The sequence below is a fragment of the Neofelis nebulosa genome, chromosome X (genome assembly GCF_028018385.1).
Source record: "Neofelis nebulosa isolate mNeoNeb1 chromosome X, mNeoNeb1.pri, whole genome shotgun sequence".
Taxonomy (NCBI): domain Eukaryota; kingdom Metazoa; phylum Chordata; class Mammalia; order Carnivora; family Felidae; genus Neofelis; species Neofelis nebulosa.
Window position 1 is genome coordinate 20228620 of NC_080800.1, and position 24104 is coordinate 20252723.

The window sequence follows — 24104 nt, forward strand, 5'->3', positions numbered from 1 at the left end:
GCGAAGCGACAGAAAGAGGCTGGGAAGGTGGCTTGAGGCCAGGGCCCAGGGAATCCTTTCTCAGGCGTCCATTTTAAAGAAGGCACAGAGGAGGAGCCTATGGATATCCAAGCGCTTGTGACGCAGCAGCTTCATTTCTGCCTCGCCACTAAGTTCAGAAATAAATGCTAAAGGAAACCTAAAAATCACCACACTAAGGCTTATGGCTTGTAAATGCTCTTTCTCAATTCCGTATTTCCATTCTGCAAAACTCTGTGTTAGTGGAACTTTAATTACTTGGCTTCGTTATAAAATTTCCATTGCATGTAAGTGTAAGTAATTTCACTCTAATGCACTCATTTGAATCTGTGACTGAAAGCAGTGGGAGAAATCACGTTTTTATGGTACTTCCTTGGCACGCCGAAGGGAAACAAAATGTATGCTGTTAATCAGGTCATGAGTGACTTGGAAAGTGATGGGTTGCATAAAGATAGCAAATAATAAGAGATAAATAGATTTTAAAGATTAAAAATATTTTATTTAAACTTTTCTTCATAAACACTTTTAACATTTTTTTTCAATTTAAAAACAGAATGGATAGCATAAACATGTTTGAATAGATTATATTCACGGCTTGGGAAAAATTACCTGACAAAAATGTAAAGGCTTTCAAAACAGGTATAAAAGGCAAACCTTAAATTATTCTAAGATTTTTAAATCGGCCTTAGGATTATTTGACTACTGGCCCAAAATGTACCTAAAGGTCAAAATATTTTTCTATAGACAAAGTATGCCCAAGAGGTACAGGGCATATACAAGTTAGGTAGAAAATAACCTCTCTGACTATCTCACTGGAACATTCCTTCAGAAAGCAAACACCTTACCCTTACTGATATACTGATTAATAAGGTTTTTAATGTAGCTGTTCCCAAAGATGTAAAAAAAGAAAATCCCAGATTATGAAGGGGGAACAAACCACGCTGAGGGCATTCTCTCAGCGTCGCCCGTGTACCAGTGAAGTCACACGGGTGTATGTACTGCAAGGGTAGGACTTGCATGAGCTTACCTATTCTGGTCTGTGTCTATTGAATATTTGACTTTATAAACTCTCGATAAACTAATTTCTCAGGACTTTCGTTTTGAAGATAAATCTCTTTTAGAAGATATTTATTCCCAAACCAACTCTAATCTGATTGAATAAACGTATGATCCCTAAAAATGTTGAGTACAAAAAAAAAAATCAAAAACGTATAATAGGCAAACAAGAAAAATGGCACTGGCAGTTTTACTGCCATATAGCCCTCAGTTACAGCTAATTTACACTATTATCTATGTTGTGTTTTACTTCAGTCTAAAACTTTAAATTATGTATTCTCAAAAGAGCTAGTCTTTTCTGAGAGATAGCTTATAAACTGAAATATCAATTTATATTATAAACTGAAATGTTATGACCTACAACCACATATACATATATAAAAATAGTCCCACTGAACGTTTGACATGTTTAGGTTATGCAGCTCAAATAATTTGTTATAAAATATTTTAAAGCTTAGTTTCATGTAATTAAGACAAAACTCTCCATTTTTTACCACTTCTCCCCACACAAATGTGTGTGTCCTTTACTATGACTCGAGCAGGCTTCCCAGAATGAGGTGTCCAAAGGTGCTGCTTTAGAAAAGATAAGTGAAGGGCTCAGTCAATATTTCACAAATTAGAGTAACACGCACACACAGAGCAGAGCAATGAGGACACAGAGAATGTTGTCTCAAGAAAAGCTAGTAATTCTATTAATTACGCTTTGCTTTTATAAAAACCAGTAGTACTTCTTCCAATACAAAACCTTCAATGTGAGAATCTTGAATTTTGTGAAATGGCTGTAGTGCAAGGATTTTCTTTAAGCAGATTAAAGTCAAAACTGAAATTCAAGGTCAAAGGTAGGGAACAGAACAAACATTTCTAATTAAGATGCAATTACTGAAGATCAGCTATCTTTGTCAAGTCTGGTGTTTAAAATGTAAAGTGAAAATTAACACACAAAGATCACAACAGTTACACTGTAGTTCCCAATCTCTTACTGAATTTTTAAAAACCACTACCTTGAGCACATACAATGTATCTAAACAAAAAATGGTTCCAAATGAAGCACACAAAAAATAAACGTGAAAAAAATTCTATGGAAAAATTTTCCATAGTTTAGTATAACAAAAATAAATCTCTTTCAGCAATGAAACCGTAATTTTAAAAGGGAATGTAGGTTAATCGTGGATTTAAAATAACCTATATTAGCACTACCTATAAACGGATGAATTTTCTCATACATTCAGAACCCAAGCAATACCAACTGTTCTTAAAGCTCAAAACTGACTACAGCTAACATCAGGTCAGACATGACTCACGTGTGAAGCTGAACCCACAGTTAGTTCAAGTTAAGATTTCACAAATTTTCCAAAACACGAACTGTGATCTTGGTCTTGTGTCTTGAGAATGGAAGACCAAGAATAGTCAACAGTTTGCCCAGATCTTACACTAACTAGGACTATGAAGTCGTATCTAAGCAATTAACAAGAACCACCACTGGTGTGTAAAAGTGTAAAAGCCTGATAGGGGTACCCTGTCTCGGTCTTTTCCAGCAAAAGACAACAATGAGGAAAATAATGAAGACATTACCATTATTTTCTTTAAAGCAAGAAAGCACACAAAGCACTAAACCAACTAATATATTAGAAAAAGAATTAAAAGGCTAATCTAATTCCTAGTTTTCAAAAATAAAATGATTAAAAAATGATTTTTAAAAGGTAGAAAAAGACTTTTACCCATATTACCATGGGAAACAAGATCATGACTTCACTCTTCCATTTTGTGTTCAGTGGTGGCAGCAGCAAAAAAAAAAAAAAAAAAAAAATGAAAACAAAAAATAAAAAACAAAAAACAAAACCAAAAAAGTGAAACTAGAAAATTTATACAACAGCCATAGAAGAAGGCATTGCAATATTGCACCAATATCCTAAGCTCTGGCAAGTTTTGCCAGTGTAGATCTAGTCTGTATCAGATATAGACTTTACTCAAGAGAAAATGGCATCAATTTGAACGATCCACTCCCTGGTTATTCTTGCTTAATTTTGTCAACTACATGTTTTTCCTTCGAGTTGAAAGACTTGAAAGGTGCACAGCTAATCCTACAACACTTTTATAAATGCTTTTAAACAGTTAACTTTGATGCATTCTGAATTTTGAGGTTACTATCCTTCATGCTAGTAGCTTTCAGTAAATAAAACAAAGGCTGAGGGCTTACATCCCCAGTGCCACTAAATATTTTGTACTAAATAAACAAGTAGATATAACCAGTAAGACTGTAATTCTATTTCTTACCTCTAAGTCAAAAATGAACTCAAATTTTCCACGAGATGCTACTTTCCATTCAACAACAGATGCAGCAGCCTTCTTGAATGTAAAGAACGGGAGTTGCACTTACTTTTAGGGGGCCTTTATTTAGGAGTCTGGTATTACCTAAATTCTCTTTAAAAGTGCTTGCACGCTGCAGGGCCAGGACTGCATATACCACTCCGATTCTCACTAAAAACAGGGTAACGTTAAACAGACTGCAAAGAAAAACATTTTCAAAAAGAAGACATACATTGATAAGGAACACTAAACGTTTACTTTTGAAAATAAAATACAAAATGTTAGTTTTCAGAAATCCATACATGTTTCAGGAATACAAGGAGCTCAAATATTACTGAATCAGTATGGACTGAAGATAGGCTACTTTGATACCAAATGAGGACTCCAGTTATTTTAACTTTCTAAAAATGTTAGTACATGAAAAGACGTTACATCTAAAATTCAACAAGTATGGCAAACCGTGTGTGCAAGTGCACTAGCTTAAAAATATAGAATCCTAACCACGCATAAAAGGAGATGTGCCTTGTATGTTCCTAAGATGTACGCAAGTATGGGTATGCTTTCGCTAACACAATGCAGAGAAGAGAAGGCAGCTTAGAAATAGTGTTTTGAATATAAAAAAGTTAACTTTGTAGAAAATTTATATTTTTGCATTTTCAGCAAAAAGCCATGCAAAAAGGTCAAGAGTTTTAACGTAAATAATAAAACCAAAAGGTCTAACAGACTGAAATACACTGAAATAAATGTTCCAAAAGATTTCAGATTGAGATAGGAACCGAAATTACATCCAGTGACACTTATCAGGTCTTCTCTTAGAAGAGGCATGACTCCTACGCTGACATCTGAAAGAAATGTTTAAAGCATAAAATCAACTTCCCAGATAAGTGGATCACTCTATTAAACTGCTTCTGGAAGTAGTTTCAAGAGCTAGCGCTTCGAATTAACTTATTGCATGAGTTTGAGGCCACTAAAAAGAAAAAAAAAGGATGCTAGCACAGAATGAAGAATTTTTTACGATATTAGACCAATGGCTTTGATAGTAAAACTGGTGAGGTTTTTCTTTATGTTTTTTAATTAACTACTCTGTCACAAACAAATTTTTTGTTTGGCTTATTTAAAGGGAGAAAGATGTCATTAGTTGCAACGTCTGACCTCGTCCAGTATATATTCCGGAAAATGCAGGTTGCATACTTGTAAACCATCTAGCTTGCAGGGCATCCGCGGGTACTCGTCTTCCTTCCACTTGTTTTCTTCTGGATCAAAAGTGAGAATGGAATCGCTGTAATGACCATTGTAGCAAAGGCCTCCGAGAACCATTATCTGTTTGTCCAGCACAGTCACACCATGACCACTTCTGCCAATTGGCATGGATGCCAAAATGGTCCACTGATCAGTCTCTGGGTTGTACACTTCTGTGGAAGGGCATCCCTGAGACTCAAAAGAGGCTCTCAAGATCACACAGACGCCACCGAAGACATAAAGCTTGCCGTTGTAAGAAATCATCTTGTGAAAGCATCTTGCGTAATTCATTTTGCTCTTATTCTCCCAACAGTTGGTAACCACTTGAGTTCTCCTGGTCCGCTGTTCTATGGTCCCTTCTTTACTGGGGTCAAACACACACACCTGTTTGGAGGTGGAAGACGAGGTGATTCCACCAGTGATGAACAACTTGTTATTGAGCACTGTCCCTTCATGTCCATATTTGTTAACTGGATAAGGATCCACAAATTCCCATTTATCATTGGTGATGTCATACCTCTCAGTTGAATAGAAAGTCTCATCTCTGGTTCTGCCTGCCACAGCGTAAATAAACTTTCCAATGACACCAACTGCAAACTCTGAACGTGGCACAGACATGTCTGCCATCCGGAGCCAAGAGTTTTGCCTGGGGTCATACCTGAACACTTTGGAAGAAGCATGGAATTCGCCATCCGGGCCCAGTTCTTCCCCGCCCAACAAGAACACAAAGTTATTGACGATAGCAAGGCAATCCGGGCGCAGAGGAACTTGTGGGCCCTCCAGTTCCCACCAGACTCTTGGTTTCTTTAAGAGAAGAATTTTACTGTTAACCATGCTATGTCCAATCATGCCTCGGAATACTGTAGTTTGGGGTTTGGCAGAACGGATGCGGCTTGACTTCATGTCCAACAAAGGCTGCTGGTGAACGTTCTGAAAGTAATTCAGTGCTTGGTCAACTTCATAGCGCAGCTGTCGGGAGTATCTATAAAATTCGGATGTCTTAACCTAAGAATACAAGTAAAAGAATTTAACCAAAAGAAAGAACATCAATGGCAAACAAGATATCAAAGCCAACTAAGATGATTAGTGTACGATTTGAGGCTTACTTTGCTAAAACTGTTTCTCCTGTTAAGATCACATACTATTTTTTAAGCAAAGTTTTATCATATTTGTTTTCATAATAATCTATGCACATCCCCAAGCCTTTTAAAGTAAATATTTATTTTCCAGGCACAAGCTACATTCCTCTAACAAAATGTACTAATCATTCATCTACTGTATGTCAGGCCCTGGGATACAAGTGGTGGCTATGAGGACAGAGGTTTCACAGTAGAGGAAATCATGGCCATGGTTTTCTTAACCACAAGGAACACTGTAAGAACAGCCATGACTGAAAAACTTGGGCAATCAAGTTAGTGAGTTAGTAAAAATTTAAATATATATAAAATTCTCAGTAGGTTTTTGATATAAAGAATTGGTTTGTATCAACTCCTACAATCATAACCCAGTTGACAAGGAAAGGTCAAGTTTTTTTCCTTTTTAAAAAAAAAACATTTGTTTATTTCTGAGAGAGAAAGGGCAAGGGGCAGAGAGACAGACAGACAGAGGATCCAAAGAGGGCTCTGTGCTGACAGCAGAGAGCCCAATGCAGGGCTTGAGCTCACAAACATGAGATCATGACCTGAGCCAAAGTGAGATGTTCAACCGACTGAGCCACCTGGTGCCCCAACTTTTTTTTTCTTTTTCTTTTCTTTTTTTTGGAGCTGGAACTACCTCATTGTGATGATTATCAAGATCTTATGAAGCACTTTTAAGTACTGTGCTAAGTTCTATAGGGACATAAAAATGTTAAGATGGGATCTCTTTCCTCAAAGAACTTAGAATCTGTGTCTGGGGAAATGAAAATAGATAGAGTTGCCAGTAAGTAAATAAACAAGGCAGTTGACAGTTGGGAATGAGGGTGTAATATGGGAGTTCTGTAGAACTTAGGACATGGAACATACACCAAACTGGCCCAAAACACTCACGGGTTACCTCGTGGAAGAGGTAGGAAGCTGGAATCCGTGAAGAAAAAGCTTGTATCCTAGTGACAAGAATGAGACAAGAATCTTCAATTTCAAGGGGGAAAATCAGCTATTGTAGACAGAAGATGGGCAGAAGAGTACGACTGATGTGAAGTAGAGACAGGGAGCAAAGGCGATGACTTGAACTGATCTGAGGATTTAGACTTGAGGCGCTCGTGAGAGCGGGATCACTAAGGGACTCTGGAGAGGCATTCCACTTCACTGGTGATCAATCTGCACTGGTGGGAGGATGCTGAGGCGGGGATGTCTAGGAGTGTACAGGGAACCCAGCGTGGCTGTGTGGGAGGGAGCCAGAACTACACATAAATGTTTAGGAGCTTTCTTTCCTTCTCCTTTTTCCTTCCTCCTCCCTAGTTTTCTCATTCACGCCCACCTTGGTCCAAAAAGTTTGAAACAGAAAGCACCGCAAATATGTTTTTAAGTATTTTGTTAACTGCATTTCAATATGATTGGCTTCCTTTGTGATCCCAAGCAGTTAATTTTATGGATTTAAAATCATTATTCTGAGAAGGGGTCCTTCGGTGGATTTAACCAGGCCAGCAGAGAATTCCTGGTCTGACTACATAAAAGAGAACAAACGGACGTCATTACTTCACTGGGGGCCTTATGTGCAACATCTCAAGCTAAATTATTCCTCCTGCGAGAGACTAATAATCATCCCTGTTTTCCTGATGAAAAAACTAAGGCTTAGAATCTTAAGTGACTTGCCCAAATTGTTTACATGACTAAAACCAGGAGAGCTGGGATCTGAACCTTGAACCAGGACAGTCTTGCTCCGAAGATCAATTTCCAATAGGTTACAGCACAGCTTCCTTTAGTCTTTAGAAAACTCTTCAAATGACAAACTCAATTCTTAGAACACTTAACATATTTAATGAATTAGCCTAATGACCCTTCTCAAAGAAAAGATAATATAATGGTTCTTAAAGAATCAATCATATGGATCACAAATGACTGGGCATCCAACCCAATTCTTCCTAGCAAAATATTAAGTGTGGAAGAAATCACAGCAAAATAATGAGTAATGGTAAACAAGTAATTTCAATAAAGAGAGTACTAATATGATAAAAATATGAGATGAACTCTCATTCTCTACTACTTTCACTTCACATATAGAAGAATAAAGGAAATGAAACGAGCCTCAATCTCTTATGAGAAACAATGGAAACCTGTAAAGCCATTTTCACGGAGTATTTATCAATATGCAATGATGTTCACAATATATTCAGTTTTTAAAAAGCAATAGTAAACTGGTATCCCAATTAAAGAAGATTTTGTGTACGTTTGCTGTGTTAATACTGATTCTCTAAAACTTCACAAACATCTTTGCATTCTTTGTTTTTAATGTATCATTATTTATAAACAAGAAGAATCTTGCCATTAAAAAAATGGGTCTCCTAAAACCATCAAAAATATATTTGCTTAGTAAAAATACGTATCTTTTCATTTTCCATTCATTTCTACTATGAATCGCCTAATAGTGTACCTCGCCCATTTTTCTCATCTTTTTCATATGTGCAAGACTAAAAGGCAATACCCTGGAAATCAACAAGAAACATAAACCTCAAATTAAGTATTTAAGTGCCTACTGTGCACAGCCAGTGGCCTGAGAGCTACACAGGTTTTGAAGTAACAGAATCCGGTCTAGCACCGTAATTAAGCACCACGTCAAGCAGCCCGGTAAGACAACTAAGAATCCAATTTAGAAAATATCCGACTCACATTCAACAAGCTGTGGGATCTTGGGCAAGTAACTCAACATCTTTACAGCCGTTTCCTCATCTGTATCATTGAGATAACAATAGCACCTATGCCTCATAACCCTAAGGTAGGAGATAAGCATGATAATCCAAGTGAAAAAGACTTACTATGGTGCCTGTCATGTGGCAGTGTACAACAAATAATAGCAGTTATTAGCTATTATTACTCACCAGTGGACATCTGTGGAAGTGTCCGTCAGCTTAAGTCAATGCATCTGATGGTGTGTTTTTGGTCTGTGTAAAAATTCAGTCTTTTAGAAACGAGAGGAGTAATGAGTCAAACTTACCCTGGACCTAATCCTCCCCAGTAAAACCTGACTGGTAAGATTCGAAGAGAAGGAAGCTTTCCCAAAAGCAGCCATGTCACTTGGAGATGGAAAAAGGAAGGGGAACACTGCACATATTGGACAGGCAGATTTCAAGTGTTTTAAAGGAAAATTAGGACCAATTCCAAGATCGGAAACTGTGTAAAGAAGCTCAAGAAGGCTTGGAGGCTCTCAAAAGCATAATGCTGACTGCATAATTGCAAAACACACTGATGAGGGGAAGAAAAGGGGAAAGTATCTAAAAAATCTGATGTGCTGCACAGAGAGATTTCTGGAATTCAGATGTTAAAAAACCACTTACAACAGATGGCCAAAACAAAACAAAACAAAAAAAAACAGGCGCATAAAACAAGTATTACAAAGGGTGAGATGGAGCTGTAAGAATACTGTGAACAAGGCTAACGCCTCAGGATGAACTGTGACTCAGCAAAGTGCCAGGTATTGAATTAAGTGGCATCTTGGAGGTTAAAGTAAAAAGAAGTGGAGGCAAAAGTGAAGCCCCTCCCGGATGGGGTGGTTAATGTAATATTAGCAAAGACAAATAGTCTTCTATTTTATTTCCATTCTCAGCTAACAATGTTTTATTCTGTCCAATCTGAAGATCAAACACAATGACAAAGAAACTTAAATCCAAGATGGCTAAGGAAAAAAAAAAAAAAAAGAAAAACTAGATAAGATATTGTCACTAAGTTCAAGTCATTTCATCTCAAGATCACATTCTGGGATCCTGAGAGGCTTCACATATAAGGTTGCTTAACTGCTTTCCGTAATCTGTGCGGAATCATGAAGAATGGAAAACGACTAGAAGCCAGACTTCCAAACTAGACTAGTTAGCCAGAGGGTGATCCTGAATTGTTAAAAAATACCACTTGCAAATAAGAAAGTGTTACACACTGGGAGGCAGCAGACCCACCAAATAATGCCAAAACTTGACACTTCCAGTTTAACGTCCGAGGATGTAACAGAACCGGTAGACAATGAGAGAACCTATGGCTTTGGCAAAGTAATCAGTAAGTCTAATCATCAAGAGAAGTACCAGGGATCCATGAACTAGTTGCAATTGTAGCAATAATTGTGTTAATGCATTCCGGGGGTAAGGCTAGATGGTGGGAAGTCCACAGCTTTTATCAAATGCTCCAACGATCCATGAACTCTAAATGTAAAGCTGTAACTGACTATCCTCAGTACAATGTGATAGAGCAGAGTCATATCATGGACCTAATTAAATTAGACAATCCCATCCTCTCCATCAGATGAAACCACAGCTCAGAGCGTTTAGTTCCATCGCTACAATTTAGACAATACAAAGTGGACCACAGTCTGAAGACAGCGAAGGGATCTAAACCATAGGAAGAATGGTAAAAGTGATCAGCAATGTTTACGTTCAAGAGAAGACTCAGGAGAAAGATGGCAACCATTTTCAGGACCAGTAAGCCGAAGTTTGGAGTAAGATTTTAGGCCAACAAAGAGAAAAGCTTTGTAATTAGACCTACCAAGATAATGGATATCCATCACATTAGTAAAAGAGCACAGAAGCCAGGAACAACTCAAGTATCAATGACATCAGTTGGATAAACTGTGGTATGCAGACTTTACCATATGCAGTCATGAAGAGAATGAAGTTAATCCACATGCACTAACACAGATGTTCAAAGTGTCAAATGATAACTGAAGAACATATACAATATTCTCAAAAAATAAAAGTGGCCTGCTTTGAACAGCTGGTAGTGTATTCAGAGGAAAACATGTATACACATACAACATATGGTTACCAGTGAACTTTTGGGGGACTTGCCCCTTTTCAGGATCTATACAGGTCTGTATTTGGCTTTTTCACAAGGACTACAGTAAAAAGGGTATGGGTACATATTTGCCCCAAGTCAGGACTGTTTACCTCCGGAGTCAGTGAGCAATCCTGTCACTTCAGGTAGTCCGTGTGTGACTGCCTGTCAGGAGTGGAGAGGGTTCTGGTGTCACATGAGGACTAGGCACAATGGCCTGTGACAGCCCTCCACCTTCCAACCCCAGTCTCTTGCAAATCCCATCAACCTGAACCAGCGTAAGTGCTTCTTAAAGTCATTTTCCTGTCTGTTTCCTACCCAGTGTTTCGGTCCCTTTGTCTTCTTCTCCATTCATTCTATTGTGTTCCTTTGAAACCAGGGTTCCAAAGAGTTTAAAGAGTTACTTCAACTCTATGTTAAAAGTCCTTATCATAGCCACATACCTTTATCCAGCTTGTTCTAACCGTAAGCCCCCAACAATGGAAGTTGTGCCTCTGAGACAGTTGGTTATACGGTAAAATGTCTTCTAACCTAAGAAATTCAGCTCCTACTCCTGCCACAGCTAGAAGTTCTAGATCTACCATGCTCTTTCCCCAGAACTACAATTTTCCTCTACAACTACATAATATCAATAAGCATAATTAGCTTCTTCTTTCATTATAGAAATGGGGAATTAATGCCTCTCTGATAATCCTGGACAAAGTAATTACAGATATACTCTGCTTTAAAACAAAAAGCGTAGGGCTAAAACCTATGTGAATGGAATCATTTAAATACATTAATGAAGAAAGCTATCAAAAAAGAAACATGTGGCTCATCTTTTCATAGAGAAAGCATTTCTCCCATCATTCGCTCACATAACAGTTTATCTCTAGATCAGTTACTTCCAAAAGAAAGATTATGGGGGAAAAATGACATTTCTTTCATGTTCTGAAGAACTACTTTCCTTATCCTTCCACAGGATTAAAAAAGCGGTCTTGTTTTAACACTTAGAAAGAATATATTCATTATCGCTTTTCTTGATACTTAAAAATTTTTTATGAAAAGTATTTTGTCTTATGCTGCATAAAAAATAAAAGTATGATACCTCCTAAAAACAGTGATCTGAAAATTTAAATTGGCCATTTCCTCTGATCTTTAGTTTCATGTAACTGTGTGCACACATGCATGTACAGGAGAAAACGTGAGGTACTATTAATTCTGAATGAGGCTCCTGGAAATGTGTATTAAGTGGAACAAACAGGAGCTAGCCATTACCACTGGGCAAATATTCCAGGTTTCTCCTGTTGCTGTCAAAACGTTACATAATCCATTCATTCAATTTTTTAATTTTAAAGGTAATTCGTATAGATCATTCTTAATTTTAAGAATTAAAGTGAAACTGGGGCACCTGGGTGGCTCAGTTGGTTAAACGTCCGACTTCAGCTCAGGTCACGATCTCATGGTTTGGGAGTTCGAGCCCCACGTTGGGCTCTGTCCTGACAGCTCAGAGCCTGGAGCCTGCTTCAGATTCTGTGTCTCCCTCTCTCTACCCCTCCCCAGCTTGCACTCTGTCTCTCTCAAAAATAAATAAACACTAAAAAAAATTGTTTTAAAGAATTAAAGTGAAACTGGCAATATAACTAAAACAAGCATTTCTACAGAGCTTATTACTACATAACTTCACGTGATTAAAAATCTGCAATTTAAAAAAATCTACTATAACTGGCTAGTCTGGGGTGCCTGACTGGCTCAGCTGGTAGAGCATGTGACTCTTGATCTTGGGGTTTTGTTTGTTTGTTTGTTTTTTTAATTTTTTAACGTTTATTTATTTTTGAGACAGAGAGAGACAGAGCATGAATGCGGGAGGGTCAGAGAGAGAGGGAGACACAGAATCTGAAATAGGCTCCAGGCTCCGAGCTGTCAGCACAGAGCCCGACGCGGGGCTCGAACTCACGGACGTGAGATCATGACCTGGGCCGAAGTCGGACGCTCAACCGACTGAGCCACCCAGGCGCCCCTTGATCTTGGGGTTTTAAGTCTGAGCACTACACTGGGTGTAGAGGTCACTTAAAAAAAAACTGGCTACAATCTAAAATTATTTTAGGCCTTTAGCCAATTTAAGATATTAACAGCTATTTCACCTTTCAAAATGTTTTTAAATGCCCAATATACTTCTACTAAACCAAAACCAAACAAAAAAAACCCCACAAAAACCAAAAAAAAAACCCGTCTTTTATTAGCTTATCCATCAGTGGGGGTTGGAGGTGCCACTGGGGACTGAAATATTCCCTGAACTAAAGATCCCAGGTCTTGGGCTTGATGCCGTCCCTAAGTCACTGTATGACCATGGACAAGCCTCTAGTTTAGACATTTTCTCCTTACGATAGGAGTCAGTTGCATGAAGACACCTCTGGCCCTTCCTACATCCAAAAATGATACCCTAATTTTCAGAATGATGAGTATAAGGGATCATGTGGAAGGAAGACAGAGTCCTAGCTATCAGTTTTATCATCCCTTTTCTATGATCCAATCTGCTCAAAAGAAATATCCAGAAATAAAGCAGTTACTAAAACGAATTATACCTTTGGGAACCACAGCTACATCTAGTATTATTTTTGATATTCAGCAAAATGTGGAGCAGTCTTTATGTGCCATATTACAAAAGCATCCACCTTGGTATGAGAAGTCTATTTATAAATTCATGCTCAGAACTGAAGCTCATACTTATTTATGTTAAAATTACAAAAAGCTAGGTGCAAGATACCTTTAATTAATCCCTTTGTCCTGAAAAACTGAGTTAATGACCAAGGATAAAGCTATAAGAAAAAAAAAATCAGTTCCTGCTAAGTACAAATCCTCTCAGTAATACTGTAATTGCAGTCAAACACCAAACAGTAAAGACAAATTTTAGTAAGGATTTACCTATCCTCTCTTTTTCAAGCAGGCAACAATCTAAATTATCGAATAGAACTTCAAAAGCCAAGTGACCAGCATAAATGGGGGTGAGGGAGAAGACCCTCCTCAAGACAATAATCTAATAAGAGATTGAGCACAATTTGGTTAGTCCTCTATCCCTTCAACTTTCCTAGGATGAAAAATATGTAACTCAAAAAATAAATATGCTCAGAAAGTCTAATTTGCTTCCAATTCCAGTGCAGTAGTCATTGAACATCACTAGAAATTAAATAAGCGTTCACAAGCCTAAAAGGTAAAAATTTATGTAATTTCTAGAAAGCCTTAGGACTATCTTATTATCTGGTTATACTAATATTTAGATAGTACAACTGTATTCTACAATTCACAACTTAGGAGGACTTTTTCCTACTTATGGAAATATTCTCAACTGTGTAAATGTTTTAATTTTATTGAAAAATATGCTAAAAGAGAAGGAAAGCCAAATAAAAGGTTTAATCCTACAATTAACTTCTGAATGAGCAAGGCTTACCTATGACTCATGTAACATTTTGAGTAAATATTAGAGAATTAAAACTTTAAAGCCTACAATCTTAGTATTTGCTCTTGTTCCTTTCCTGCTTCTAACCTTGCCTCCATTTTCTGACTTCTCTGATCTTTTTTGATTTCGGCTTCTCATTTGGTTTCTCTCCCTCCTTGTTCCCTCGTTCATTAAAACATTTTTCTCCTTTTATAAGAAAACAGCTGTCTCCACTCCATCTCCTCCTTCCCTTTCACTCCACAGTTAATTTCCAATTCTAGACTTTTGTTTTTATCTCCCATTTATTTTACTTAAAAGGAAAATCAGCAAGTAAGACTAAATTTGTGAACTACCATTTTCAGTAGGTTCTGGCCTGCTTAATACACCCTCTACGGACAGTCTCTCTCCCAGGGGATCTAACAGCAGTCAACACCCTGGATTACTGTACCCTCCACGAACCTGTAAACCTGGGATGAATCCAAGTCAAAGATAGAAAACAAGAGCACTCTACTTCTATATATAAAAGGCAGAAGAGTTGAGAGAAGAAAAACACCTTGGGTGATTTTGAAAGAACTGTGCATGTGTTAATTACAATCATCCAAGTCCACAGGGCTGGGGGAGGAGGGGCTGGTAAAAGAGATGGATGTAAAAAAGACATTAAGTGAACAGTGAAAGTCCGCTTACCCTATTGACCTAATTTCCAACAGAAAACCTGGTCATCTCTGTGCTTTCACTCCAAGGAGCAAGTGAGTTGATTGTTAAGCAATTTCAAGTTATAGCTGTATAAGGACTATTTAATGTATTCAAGGGGGTTTTAAACTTTTTCAAAAACAACTCAAACCCATTAAGAACTGTAACCAAATTTCACATTTGAAATCTAGGTTACTGTCTTTGTAAAAAATATTTGTACTGTCAAATACAGCACTGCTTGTGTTTCTCATGTACTTCCGTGAGGGTCAGAAGGAAACTTCTGTTCTCTCCTCTAGATTTGTCTGGCTATAGCTGAAGTCATTAGAAATAATTAAACTTTGAGTTTTCCGCTAAACCGTAATTAACACTACAGTTAATGGTCTTGTTGCTAGACAGAAATTTTGGATTGCTCAAGTGCTAGATCAGTCAAAACGTGTCACAGCTCCTAAGTAAAGGAATTCTAAAGGGTATACAGCACCTGCACTTTAAACAGATGCGTCCTTATCCATACAACGTCATTACAAGTGGTCTGTACCTCAATTAACCAAAATATCACACCATCCAAGCAGGACATTAAGAACAATTGATTTCCTCATGTGTCATATAGTCCACTGTTAATGCTATCTAAATCAACTATGCTAATAGCGCAAATATTTGGAACACTCTGTGAAGACCAATTCTGAGAGCTACTAGTATTCTTAAGTGTCCAAGGTATACTATACTTGGACGTTTAATTTGTAATCCTTGAATTCTATCCGTTTCAAGGTGAGTACAAGATCACTTATCCCCATTTTAAGATGTAGCTTTTAAAGCCACAAATTCTGTACTTTAAGTAAAAGACACTTTTTAAAAAAAGTATTGGAAAGCTCTTCTGAAGCATTTTTTATTCTGATCCTAGGATTACTTTTCACTAGTAATGAAGTTGTCTTTTTTCAGCAGACTATCAAAATTACCTCAAAGCTTTATTCTTATAACAAGCTTTCATAAAATGCAGATATGATTTGTTAAATCGAAATATATTCTCAGTAAAAGAGCTTTTTTCTCATTAAAACATAAACTTTGCTCTTTAAAAGTTACATACATCCAAATTTGGGGGGAAGATGATGAGTCACATTTAATAGATCAGGAAAAAAGCACAGTAGGGAGTCTGAGTATCATGAGCTAGTTGATAAAAACATTTGGAATGAAGCAGAATACATGTATATAATCTGCTTCCGTAGTCAACAGCCAATGAAAAATCAACTGTAAAAGCCTAATTATAAGCCAAACAAATTTGCTTTGTAAATCTTTATAGGGTTTAAAATACATTTTCTTTCCTTGTGAAAAATTGGAAGATTTTATGATTGATACAATTTCTAAGGGGATCATTGGTAAGCTCTTACCATATACATATTTATCATACTGACCCTGGGTTCAAAATGTTAAAATATCACTGTACTAAAGAATCAACATATGGGTATTTTAATGAATAATTTAACAATTTTGCTGAAAAGATCTTTCCCATGCAAAAAAGTCAAGTATAATATGCACTTGGCTAAATATAGATTTGCCTCATACAATGTTTTCAGTAAGGCAGTAATTGTTTTTTAAAAACCAAAGGACCAAAGAAAGCGAAGTGTAAACTATTTAAATCCAAGATGCAAAGACCCTCGGAGCTAGTAAAAAAACACGCCACAGACATTTGTAGGAGTAAAAACTGAAACTGAAGTCTAGTTTTAAAATTGAGAATCCACTACAGATAAAAGGGATCATAAGAACTCTTCAACAACTACGTTAAAAGGACAAGATTCTGATATTTATTTTCAGCTTTCTTATACACTGCCATCCCCAGAATTGTGCTTTCACATCTGAAGGTTTTCCCACACCCTGTACTTTTTTCAGTGCCATTACACTTCTCAGGCTGTATTTTGTTCATGCAAACACGTTGGAATTTTCATGACTCTAGACAGCAACTTCTAAATGACCCAAGCTGGGCCACAGAGACAAGTGCATGCTTCTGCACCTTAGGGGCCTCTCCCTCCCTGCTCCAGCAGCTGTAATAGGAAGCCCTTGCAGTGGGAAGCAAGCAAACCTAGGTTTCACTCAGTCATTCATCATGGGATAAGATTCCTAACCTTTCTGAGCCTGTTTTCTTATCTATAAAATGGAGATAACCTATAGATTCTACCCACGCGGAGAGCGCTTAGCGTATGCGCGACCTGACACACATAAGGTGTTCAAATAAGGAGAATCACTGCTTCTAAGGAATTCCAGGAGGAAATTTGGAAGTCTTGATCTCTTTGGTGATGCTCCCACAGAGTACTCAGTACAAAAGTTTTCAGCTGGGGAGAAAATCCAGTAGAGGACTAAGGGGAAAGATACTGTACAAGAATAAACCTAAAGATTTCAGCATAGCTACGGAGCATGATTCAGGTCCCTGGAGTGAAGGAGGGCTATTCCTTGGGGAGAGGCAGAACATCCCCTTTCCGCACTAGGAAGCCTCTGCTCAGATCTGTTTGTTACTTCCAAAGGAAGACTTAAAATCTCCACAGGTTCCTTTCACCAAGCTTTGCTCACTAGCTTTTAATTTTCGTGAGGCCAGGGTAAGGATCCTGACAAAGAGATGCTATACTCAAGCTGTCTTCATCAGCCACTCTACAGAATAGTTCGGTAGGTCAGTTCATTTAATACTAAACTGTACAGAACATTTCTAATGGCTGAGAAACCAGGAGAAGGGTTTAATATGTGAGAAAAGCTGCTTATTGTATGCAGATTCAGAGTTTCTAATGAACAACTCACTCCTTGAACTTCTAGAGCAGCGCTGTGCAACAGAAAGAGCCGCAAATGTGAGCCAATGATTAATTTTACATTTTCTGTACATTTAAAAAAGTAAAAAACATTGGGGCACCTGGGTGGCTCAGTCAGTTAAGCATCTGACTTCGGTTCAGGTCAGGATCTCACAGCTTGTGGGTTCAAGCCCCGCATCAGGCTGTGTACTGACAGCTCAGAGCCTGGAACCTGCTTCAGATTCTGTGTCTCCGTCTCTCTCTGCCCCTTCCCTGCTCTCTCTCTCTCTCTCAAAAATAAACAAACAAAAAAAAGTAAAAAACATTTAATGATGTATTTTATTTAGCCCAATATACCCAAAATATCATTTCAAATTGTAATCAATATAAAAATTAGTAATGGGGTCATTTACATCCTATGTCATCTTAATTTTTGAAATCTCCATTCAGATTTGCCACATTTCAAGTATTCAATAGCCGCAAGCAGTGGCCATATCGAACAGTGCAGTTCTAGAGTCATAGATATACACTAAAATTTTTATCAGTAAGAGTAATCTTTTGACACTTCAGCTAGTTTTAACCCCAGTAAATTGAATGGAAAGGCTTTAAATTTTTTTAAAAGGGAGATTTTATAGCAGCACTACCGACAAAAGCCAAAGTATGGAAAGAGTCCAAATGTCCATCGACGAATGAATGGATAAAGATGTGGTATACATATACAATGGAATATAACTCAGTGATCAAAAAGAATGAAATCTTGCCATTTGCTACGATATGGATGAAACTAGAGTGTATTATGCTAAGCGAATTAAGTCAGAGACAGAAATAGATGATTTCACTCATGTGGAATTTAAGGTACAAAACAGATGAACGTAAGGGAAGCAAAAATAAGATCAAAACAGAGAGGGAGAAAAACCATAAGAGACTCTTAAATACAAAGAACAATTTTGCTGGCAGGGTGTTGGGTAGGGGGAATGGGCTAAATGGGTGATGGGCATTAAGGAGGACACATGTTGGAATGAGCACTGGGTGTTATGTGTAAGTGATCAATCACTAAATTCTATTCCTGAAATCGTTATTACACTATGTTAACTAACTTAGATTTAAATTTTTTTTAAAGGAGGGAAATTTCATCAATCTAAAAGAAATCTAATGGAATAGTGTGAATAAAATTTGTGACTATTTTAGTCAGAGGATTGGGCTACCTGACTTCCTAATATAAAAAAAAAAGAAAGGTAAATTCTAAGTTTGATCAGAGTTACTAAGTAGTTTTTCCAAGACTTCTTCAGCATTACAACAAGATTTTCCTGCAACCATTACTGAAAAATCACAACACTGAAAAGGAGATGTGTTAACAGGGACACATAAAGAAAAGAGGAAATATAAGTTAACACTAACACAAAGAAATAAGATGATAAATCTACAATGTGGGACACACTAAGGCAATCAGTGATCTTTCTTTTTAAAAAGTAGGGGACTGGGGCGCCTGGGTGGCTCAGTCAGTTAAGCATCCAACTTCGGCTCGGGTCATGATGTCACAGTTTGTGAGTTCAAGCCCGCATCACGCTCTGTGCTGACAGCTCAGTCTGGAGCCTGCTTCGGATTCTGTGTCTCCTCTCTCTGCCCCTCCCCCACTTGTGCTCTGTCTCTCTCTCAAAAATAAATAAATGTAAAAAAAAAATGGGGGACTGTTTTAGGTTAAGATTAGACATACATGAAAACCAAAAGCAATGCATAAATAATGACTGGATTCTAGGGCATTGTGAGAAAAGGGAAGATTTGAATATGGACTAGCTATTAGATGATATTAAGGTCTTATTGTTAATTTACCTAGATGGAATGGCAATGAACTTGGGTAGGATAAAGTCCTTATTCGTACGAGAGGCATGTAAGTTTTTAGGGATGAGGCATTAATGATGTTTGCAACTTATTTTTGAAGGTTCAGCAAAGAAAAAATCTAGACAGAGAAAATATGGTAAAATGGGGCGCCTGGGTGGCTCAGTCGGTTAAGCGTCCGACTTCGGCTCAGGTCACGATCTCGCGGTATGTGAGTTCGAGCCCCGCATCGGGCTCTGTGCTGACTGCTCAGAGCCTGGAGCCCGTTTCAGATTCTGTGTCTCCCTCTCTCTCTGACCCTCCCCCGTTCATGCTCTGTCTCTCTCTGTCAAAAATAAATAAATGTTAAAAAAAAAAAAAATTAAAAAAAAAAAAAGAAAGAAAATATGGTAAAATGTTAACAGTTCTTGAATCTAGATGACAGCTATATAGGTATCCATTATACTATTCTTCCAACTTTTTCTGTGTTTAAACATCCTCATCATAAGGAGAAATTCTAGATGAAAACAGAGACATAACAACCAAATATGCTGTATGAACCTTGATTAAATCCTTAAAAAGTAGCTAAAAAAGACATCTGGGGGAGAAGTGAGAAAACCAGAAAACGAAGTGGGTATTACATGACATTAAGGAATGATTGTTAACTTCAATAATGGTATTATGATTATGTAGGAGAATTTCCTTACTCTTGGGAGATCAGCTGCTTGCTCCAGTAGTTAGGGATGAAGTGTAATAGTATCTACAACTTTCTTTGAAATGGTTTCACATACCTAAAGCCAATGTGACAAGATGATAAAAACACTGACCTACAGGATGTTTATGGGTGATCATTTCACTATTCTTTCGGCCCTTTTTATTTTTTAGAGAAAGAGAGAGAGGGAGCTAGTGGAGGAGAGAGGCAGAGGGAGAGACACAGAGAGACAGGCAGAGACAGAGGGAGACAGAGGGAGGGATGGGGGGATTTTAAGCAGGCTCCACACTCAGTTCAGGGCTGGATCCCATAACCCTGGGATCATGACTTGAGCCAAAATCAAGAATCAGACGCTCAAATGACGAAGTCACCCAGGTGCCCCTCAGACTTTTTTTTTTTTTATGTTTAGAAAGTCTCATAATAAGTGTTTAAAAATTTAAAGCTAAAAATAAGAAGTGCGTATCAATTCCACTTTTCTAAATTTCGGCAAATAGGATAAAACCACAAATCAAAACTGCCTACGCTTTTCCCCATGTAGATTCTCATACTAAAAAAGGACCAGCGCAGATGTAACACGTCTTTATTCCTGTGCCCTTTCTGGCACCATGAATATATAATGGATATTAAAATGGCTTTGTGTGAGACCTGCAGCATACTATGGAAAAATAGATGGGCCCTATTTTCAAGGGAGCTCAAAATAGTATGGTATAAAATAGTTCAAATTCTTATTTCCCAACCCAATTTTCCATTTTAGTTTGGTTTATGAAGTTTTATTTCTAGAGATAAGCTCTCAAAAATTTGCCTAACTTAAAAAAAAAATTGCCTAACTTAGTGGTTCTCAAAATGTAGATAGCCATACAGGCCTACTGAAACTAATATAACACTGTATGTTAACTCTACTGGAATTAAAATAAATAGAAAGCCACAGATTCCTTTGATAAACATTAACTCTCATATCGCAAAGGTAAGAATCAGAGACACCTACCTCTATTTATCTTACCAGTATTATTAAAATAAAAGTGAAAGACTTACACTATATAACAAAGAACTGAAAGATTTCTCTGTGGCCAGGGCTTTATGAAGTTTTCCTAAGAAATTAACTCAAGTAGGAAGCCCTAACATTTTTATTCTGATGAGATGCTCAATACCTGGCCAATGGTTAATAACCACCTCTTATACTACATAAGCAAACAAAATCCATCAGAAGGTACAAGTAATGTTTCATATAATTTACAAAACTACCTGACAGTATTAACTTTCATTTCAGCCAATCACTATTGACCATCTTGAGCTGGTGATTAGAATATAAAAAGGCTCTGCTCTAGCACTTAAAAATCACTTACTGCTAAAAATTATCCATCATATTGCACCACAAGAGGAAAATTTTATTTTCTTGTTCACCAGTACTTCCATCTGGACTGAAGTTGGGAGGGTTTTTGTTTCTTTTAGTAGTGGGAAAGCATTTGCATTTAATGTATAAGACAAAACAGGATTCCCCAGGGAAAGAGAGCAATAAAAACAACAGTAAAGAAAAAAAAATCAAATCAGACACAAATGATTTATATAGTTGATGTTGGGACTGGTTATTATCCAACAAAAAGTGATTAAGAAATGTATTCTTAGCCTCAATTATTTCTGTTAGATCAGTACATTTTGAGAATAAAGATAAAATCCCATAAAATTGAATTCTCTATTAAAAGTGTAAGTTAGGGGCACCTTGGTGGCTCAGTCGGTTGAGCATCCGACTTCAGCTCAGGTCATGATCTCACAGTTCGTGAGTTCGAGCCCCGCGTCGGGCTCTGTGCTGACAGCTCAGAGCCTGGAGCCTGCTTCTGCTTCTGTGTCTCCCTCTCTCTCTGCCCCTCCCCTGTTCATGCTCTGTCTCTCTCTGTCTCAAAAATAAATAAACGTTAAAAAAAATTATAAAAAAAAAAGTGTAAGTTAATGACATTTCACAACATTTCGGGGTGGGGGGGGGGAACATGCCAGGCTGCTGAGTGTTATCTGAAGTCGCAAATTTGTTTATTTTTCAAATGGTGCAAACAACTCTCCTTTGCAAATATTATATTTTTATCGTCAGGCCTGGTAACTAAATCTGAGTAACTATTTAACATGAAGGGTGTCGACCAAAGCTTTAAGTACGCTTTCTAGAAAGAAGATGCAAGAGGGTAAACAGACCCCCAGAGGTAACCATGTGATTAGAAACCAATTAAGTTAAGCAATTACTGAAACCGCTTTCTCTCCTTTCCGCAAGAAAGGATCACAAGTGAGACTCTGACATAAAAATGAAATATGCTTACATGCAAAAAGGGCAAGGCTGTTTTGAAGAAAGACTATTTTTAAGAGAGAACTGTTACATGGTAAAATATGCACAGGGATGTTTGATCAATGTAGATAGATGACTGATGGCCTATTTAGTTAGAAATGCCCAAACAATGGTTTTAGACATAAACATGTTTTCATGGTTAAATTTAGTTAGTATTCACAGTGAAATGGGAAAAACAGAACTACTGAAGAGCAGGGAAGAAAATCAACTAGGTATGGGTAGGGAAGAATCACCACTAGGGCCTATTGGTTTTCAAGAGCTATTTTATGTTTACTCACTACGTTTTAGAGGAACACCAAAGTGCTTTAATGCACGTCATTCAGAACTACAAAACTCCTCTCAACTCTAATTTCAGCATGTATCACTTAAATTAATTTTTAAAAACAGAGCTAGCCTGATGCAGTTCAGATGTAATTACTTTGTGAAAAGAAAGAAGAGCTAAAGCAAACCTGAAATATTTTGCATTACGTAATTATGCTTCAACTTAAAACAAACTACTCTACTACCTACCTGGTTCATCTTTCACCCACAAAATGTGTTTTTAAAAACCTAAATGCACAAGCTATAACAAATCAGACTTCTTACACATAAACTATTCTTATAAACTATTCATTCTCTTTTTAGCTCCTGACCAAGCCTGGGAATGTCACCTATATGAGTCCTATCTATTGCTTTCAAATGCACTAACCTTCTCAAAAACACTGGATGGGGTCATCAAACAAAACCTGATGTTCTGTATGATGGTATCGGTATGTCTCCAGCGTCTTCTATCATGCCGCAGCCAAGACTGCACAGCCTCGTACAGCTCTATCTCTGGGAACCTGCTCAGATGATCATTATCCAAATAAGACATGAGCTTCTCAAAGCTAAGATAAGACAGGAAGTCAGGCCTGGACATGAGTGGCACAAAGTTGTCTAGCAGAAAGGCGTCCAACTTCTCCCTGACTCCCTCGATGTTAACACCAAAATCATCTAAGAGTCTCATAATTTCTGCACAATTTTCTAAGCAGATTTTGGCTAACAGAAAAGAGCAGCAGAACTTCACCACTTCTATAAGTTGAACATACATGGCAGCCTGAAGGATCTCATGAACAGTATTCATACTCAGTTCTATAGTTCCATAGTACATAAATTGAAGCACGTGGCTGAAACCAGTAGCAGTTAAACCTTTTAAATGAATTTTGTCCTGATCTCGCTCCCTCATGTCTGCAGTAAACATAATTCTGAAGTAATCACTCTGGGTGGCCAAGAGTGCTTTATGGGCCTGGAACTGATGATCTTCAATAACCAGAGTGACATCAAGAAGCAATCCCTCCTCATACAGTGCTCTGAACCCAGCAGAGACACTGGTGTCATGGATGGAGGAACAGAATCCTTCCACGTCCCCTGCCATGAATCACCTGGAAGAAAGGTAATCAAAGAAAACTGTGTTAATCATTTCCATGCATTCTGAAGACATTATTAACTTAAGAGCTTAAACAATTTTTCATAATCATCTCAATTCCACTGCCTAAATCATAAATGTACAAGCCCTTTGGGAGAAGACAACCTAAAGGTTTGCAGGATAATGTTTTGGCTTCCCTACCTGGGGAAAAATATATCTAAATGATCACGTATCTATCAAACAATGGTAAATTGTTAACTTACAAACAATATATGCCTATCCCACTGATTTTACACCGTTCACCAAATATATTTCAATATGTTCCCAGATTTTCAACACAAAAAGAATCTCTCAGCCAAACGCTAAATTATGAGAAAAAACAACAAGAAAGAAACCAAACCAAAAAGTACCACAGTTGACCTTGAA

The 24104-nt window shown here is 37.5% G+C and overlaps 1 protein-coding gene across 2 annotated transcripts in view; it reads right to left on the minus strand.

Moving 5' to 3' along the window:
• Nucleotides 1-491: 491 nt before the first annotated feature.
• Nucleotides 492-24104, minus strand: part of KLHL15 (kelch like family member 15) — a 36059-nt gene continuing 12446 nt past the window's right edge. The window contains exons 2-4 of one of the 2 annotated variants that reach the window (XM_058712563.1): nt 22983-23694; nt 4534-5625; nt 492-4223 (exon numbers count right to left, since the gene is read on the minus strand). In XM_058712563.1, coding sequence (XP_058568546.1) covers nt 4212-4223; nt 4534-5625; nt 22983-23687 — 1809 coding nt within the window. In that variant the 5' untranslated portion in view covers nt 23688-23694 and the 3' untranslated portion in view covers nt 492-4211. Of the gene's footprint in view, nt 5626-22982; nt 23695-24104 lie in introns of both variants that reach the window. The other variant, XM_058712562.1, reaches the window with a different exon arrangement.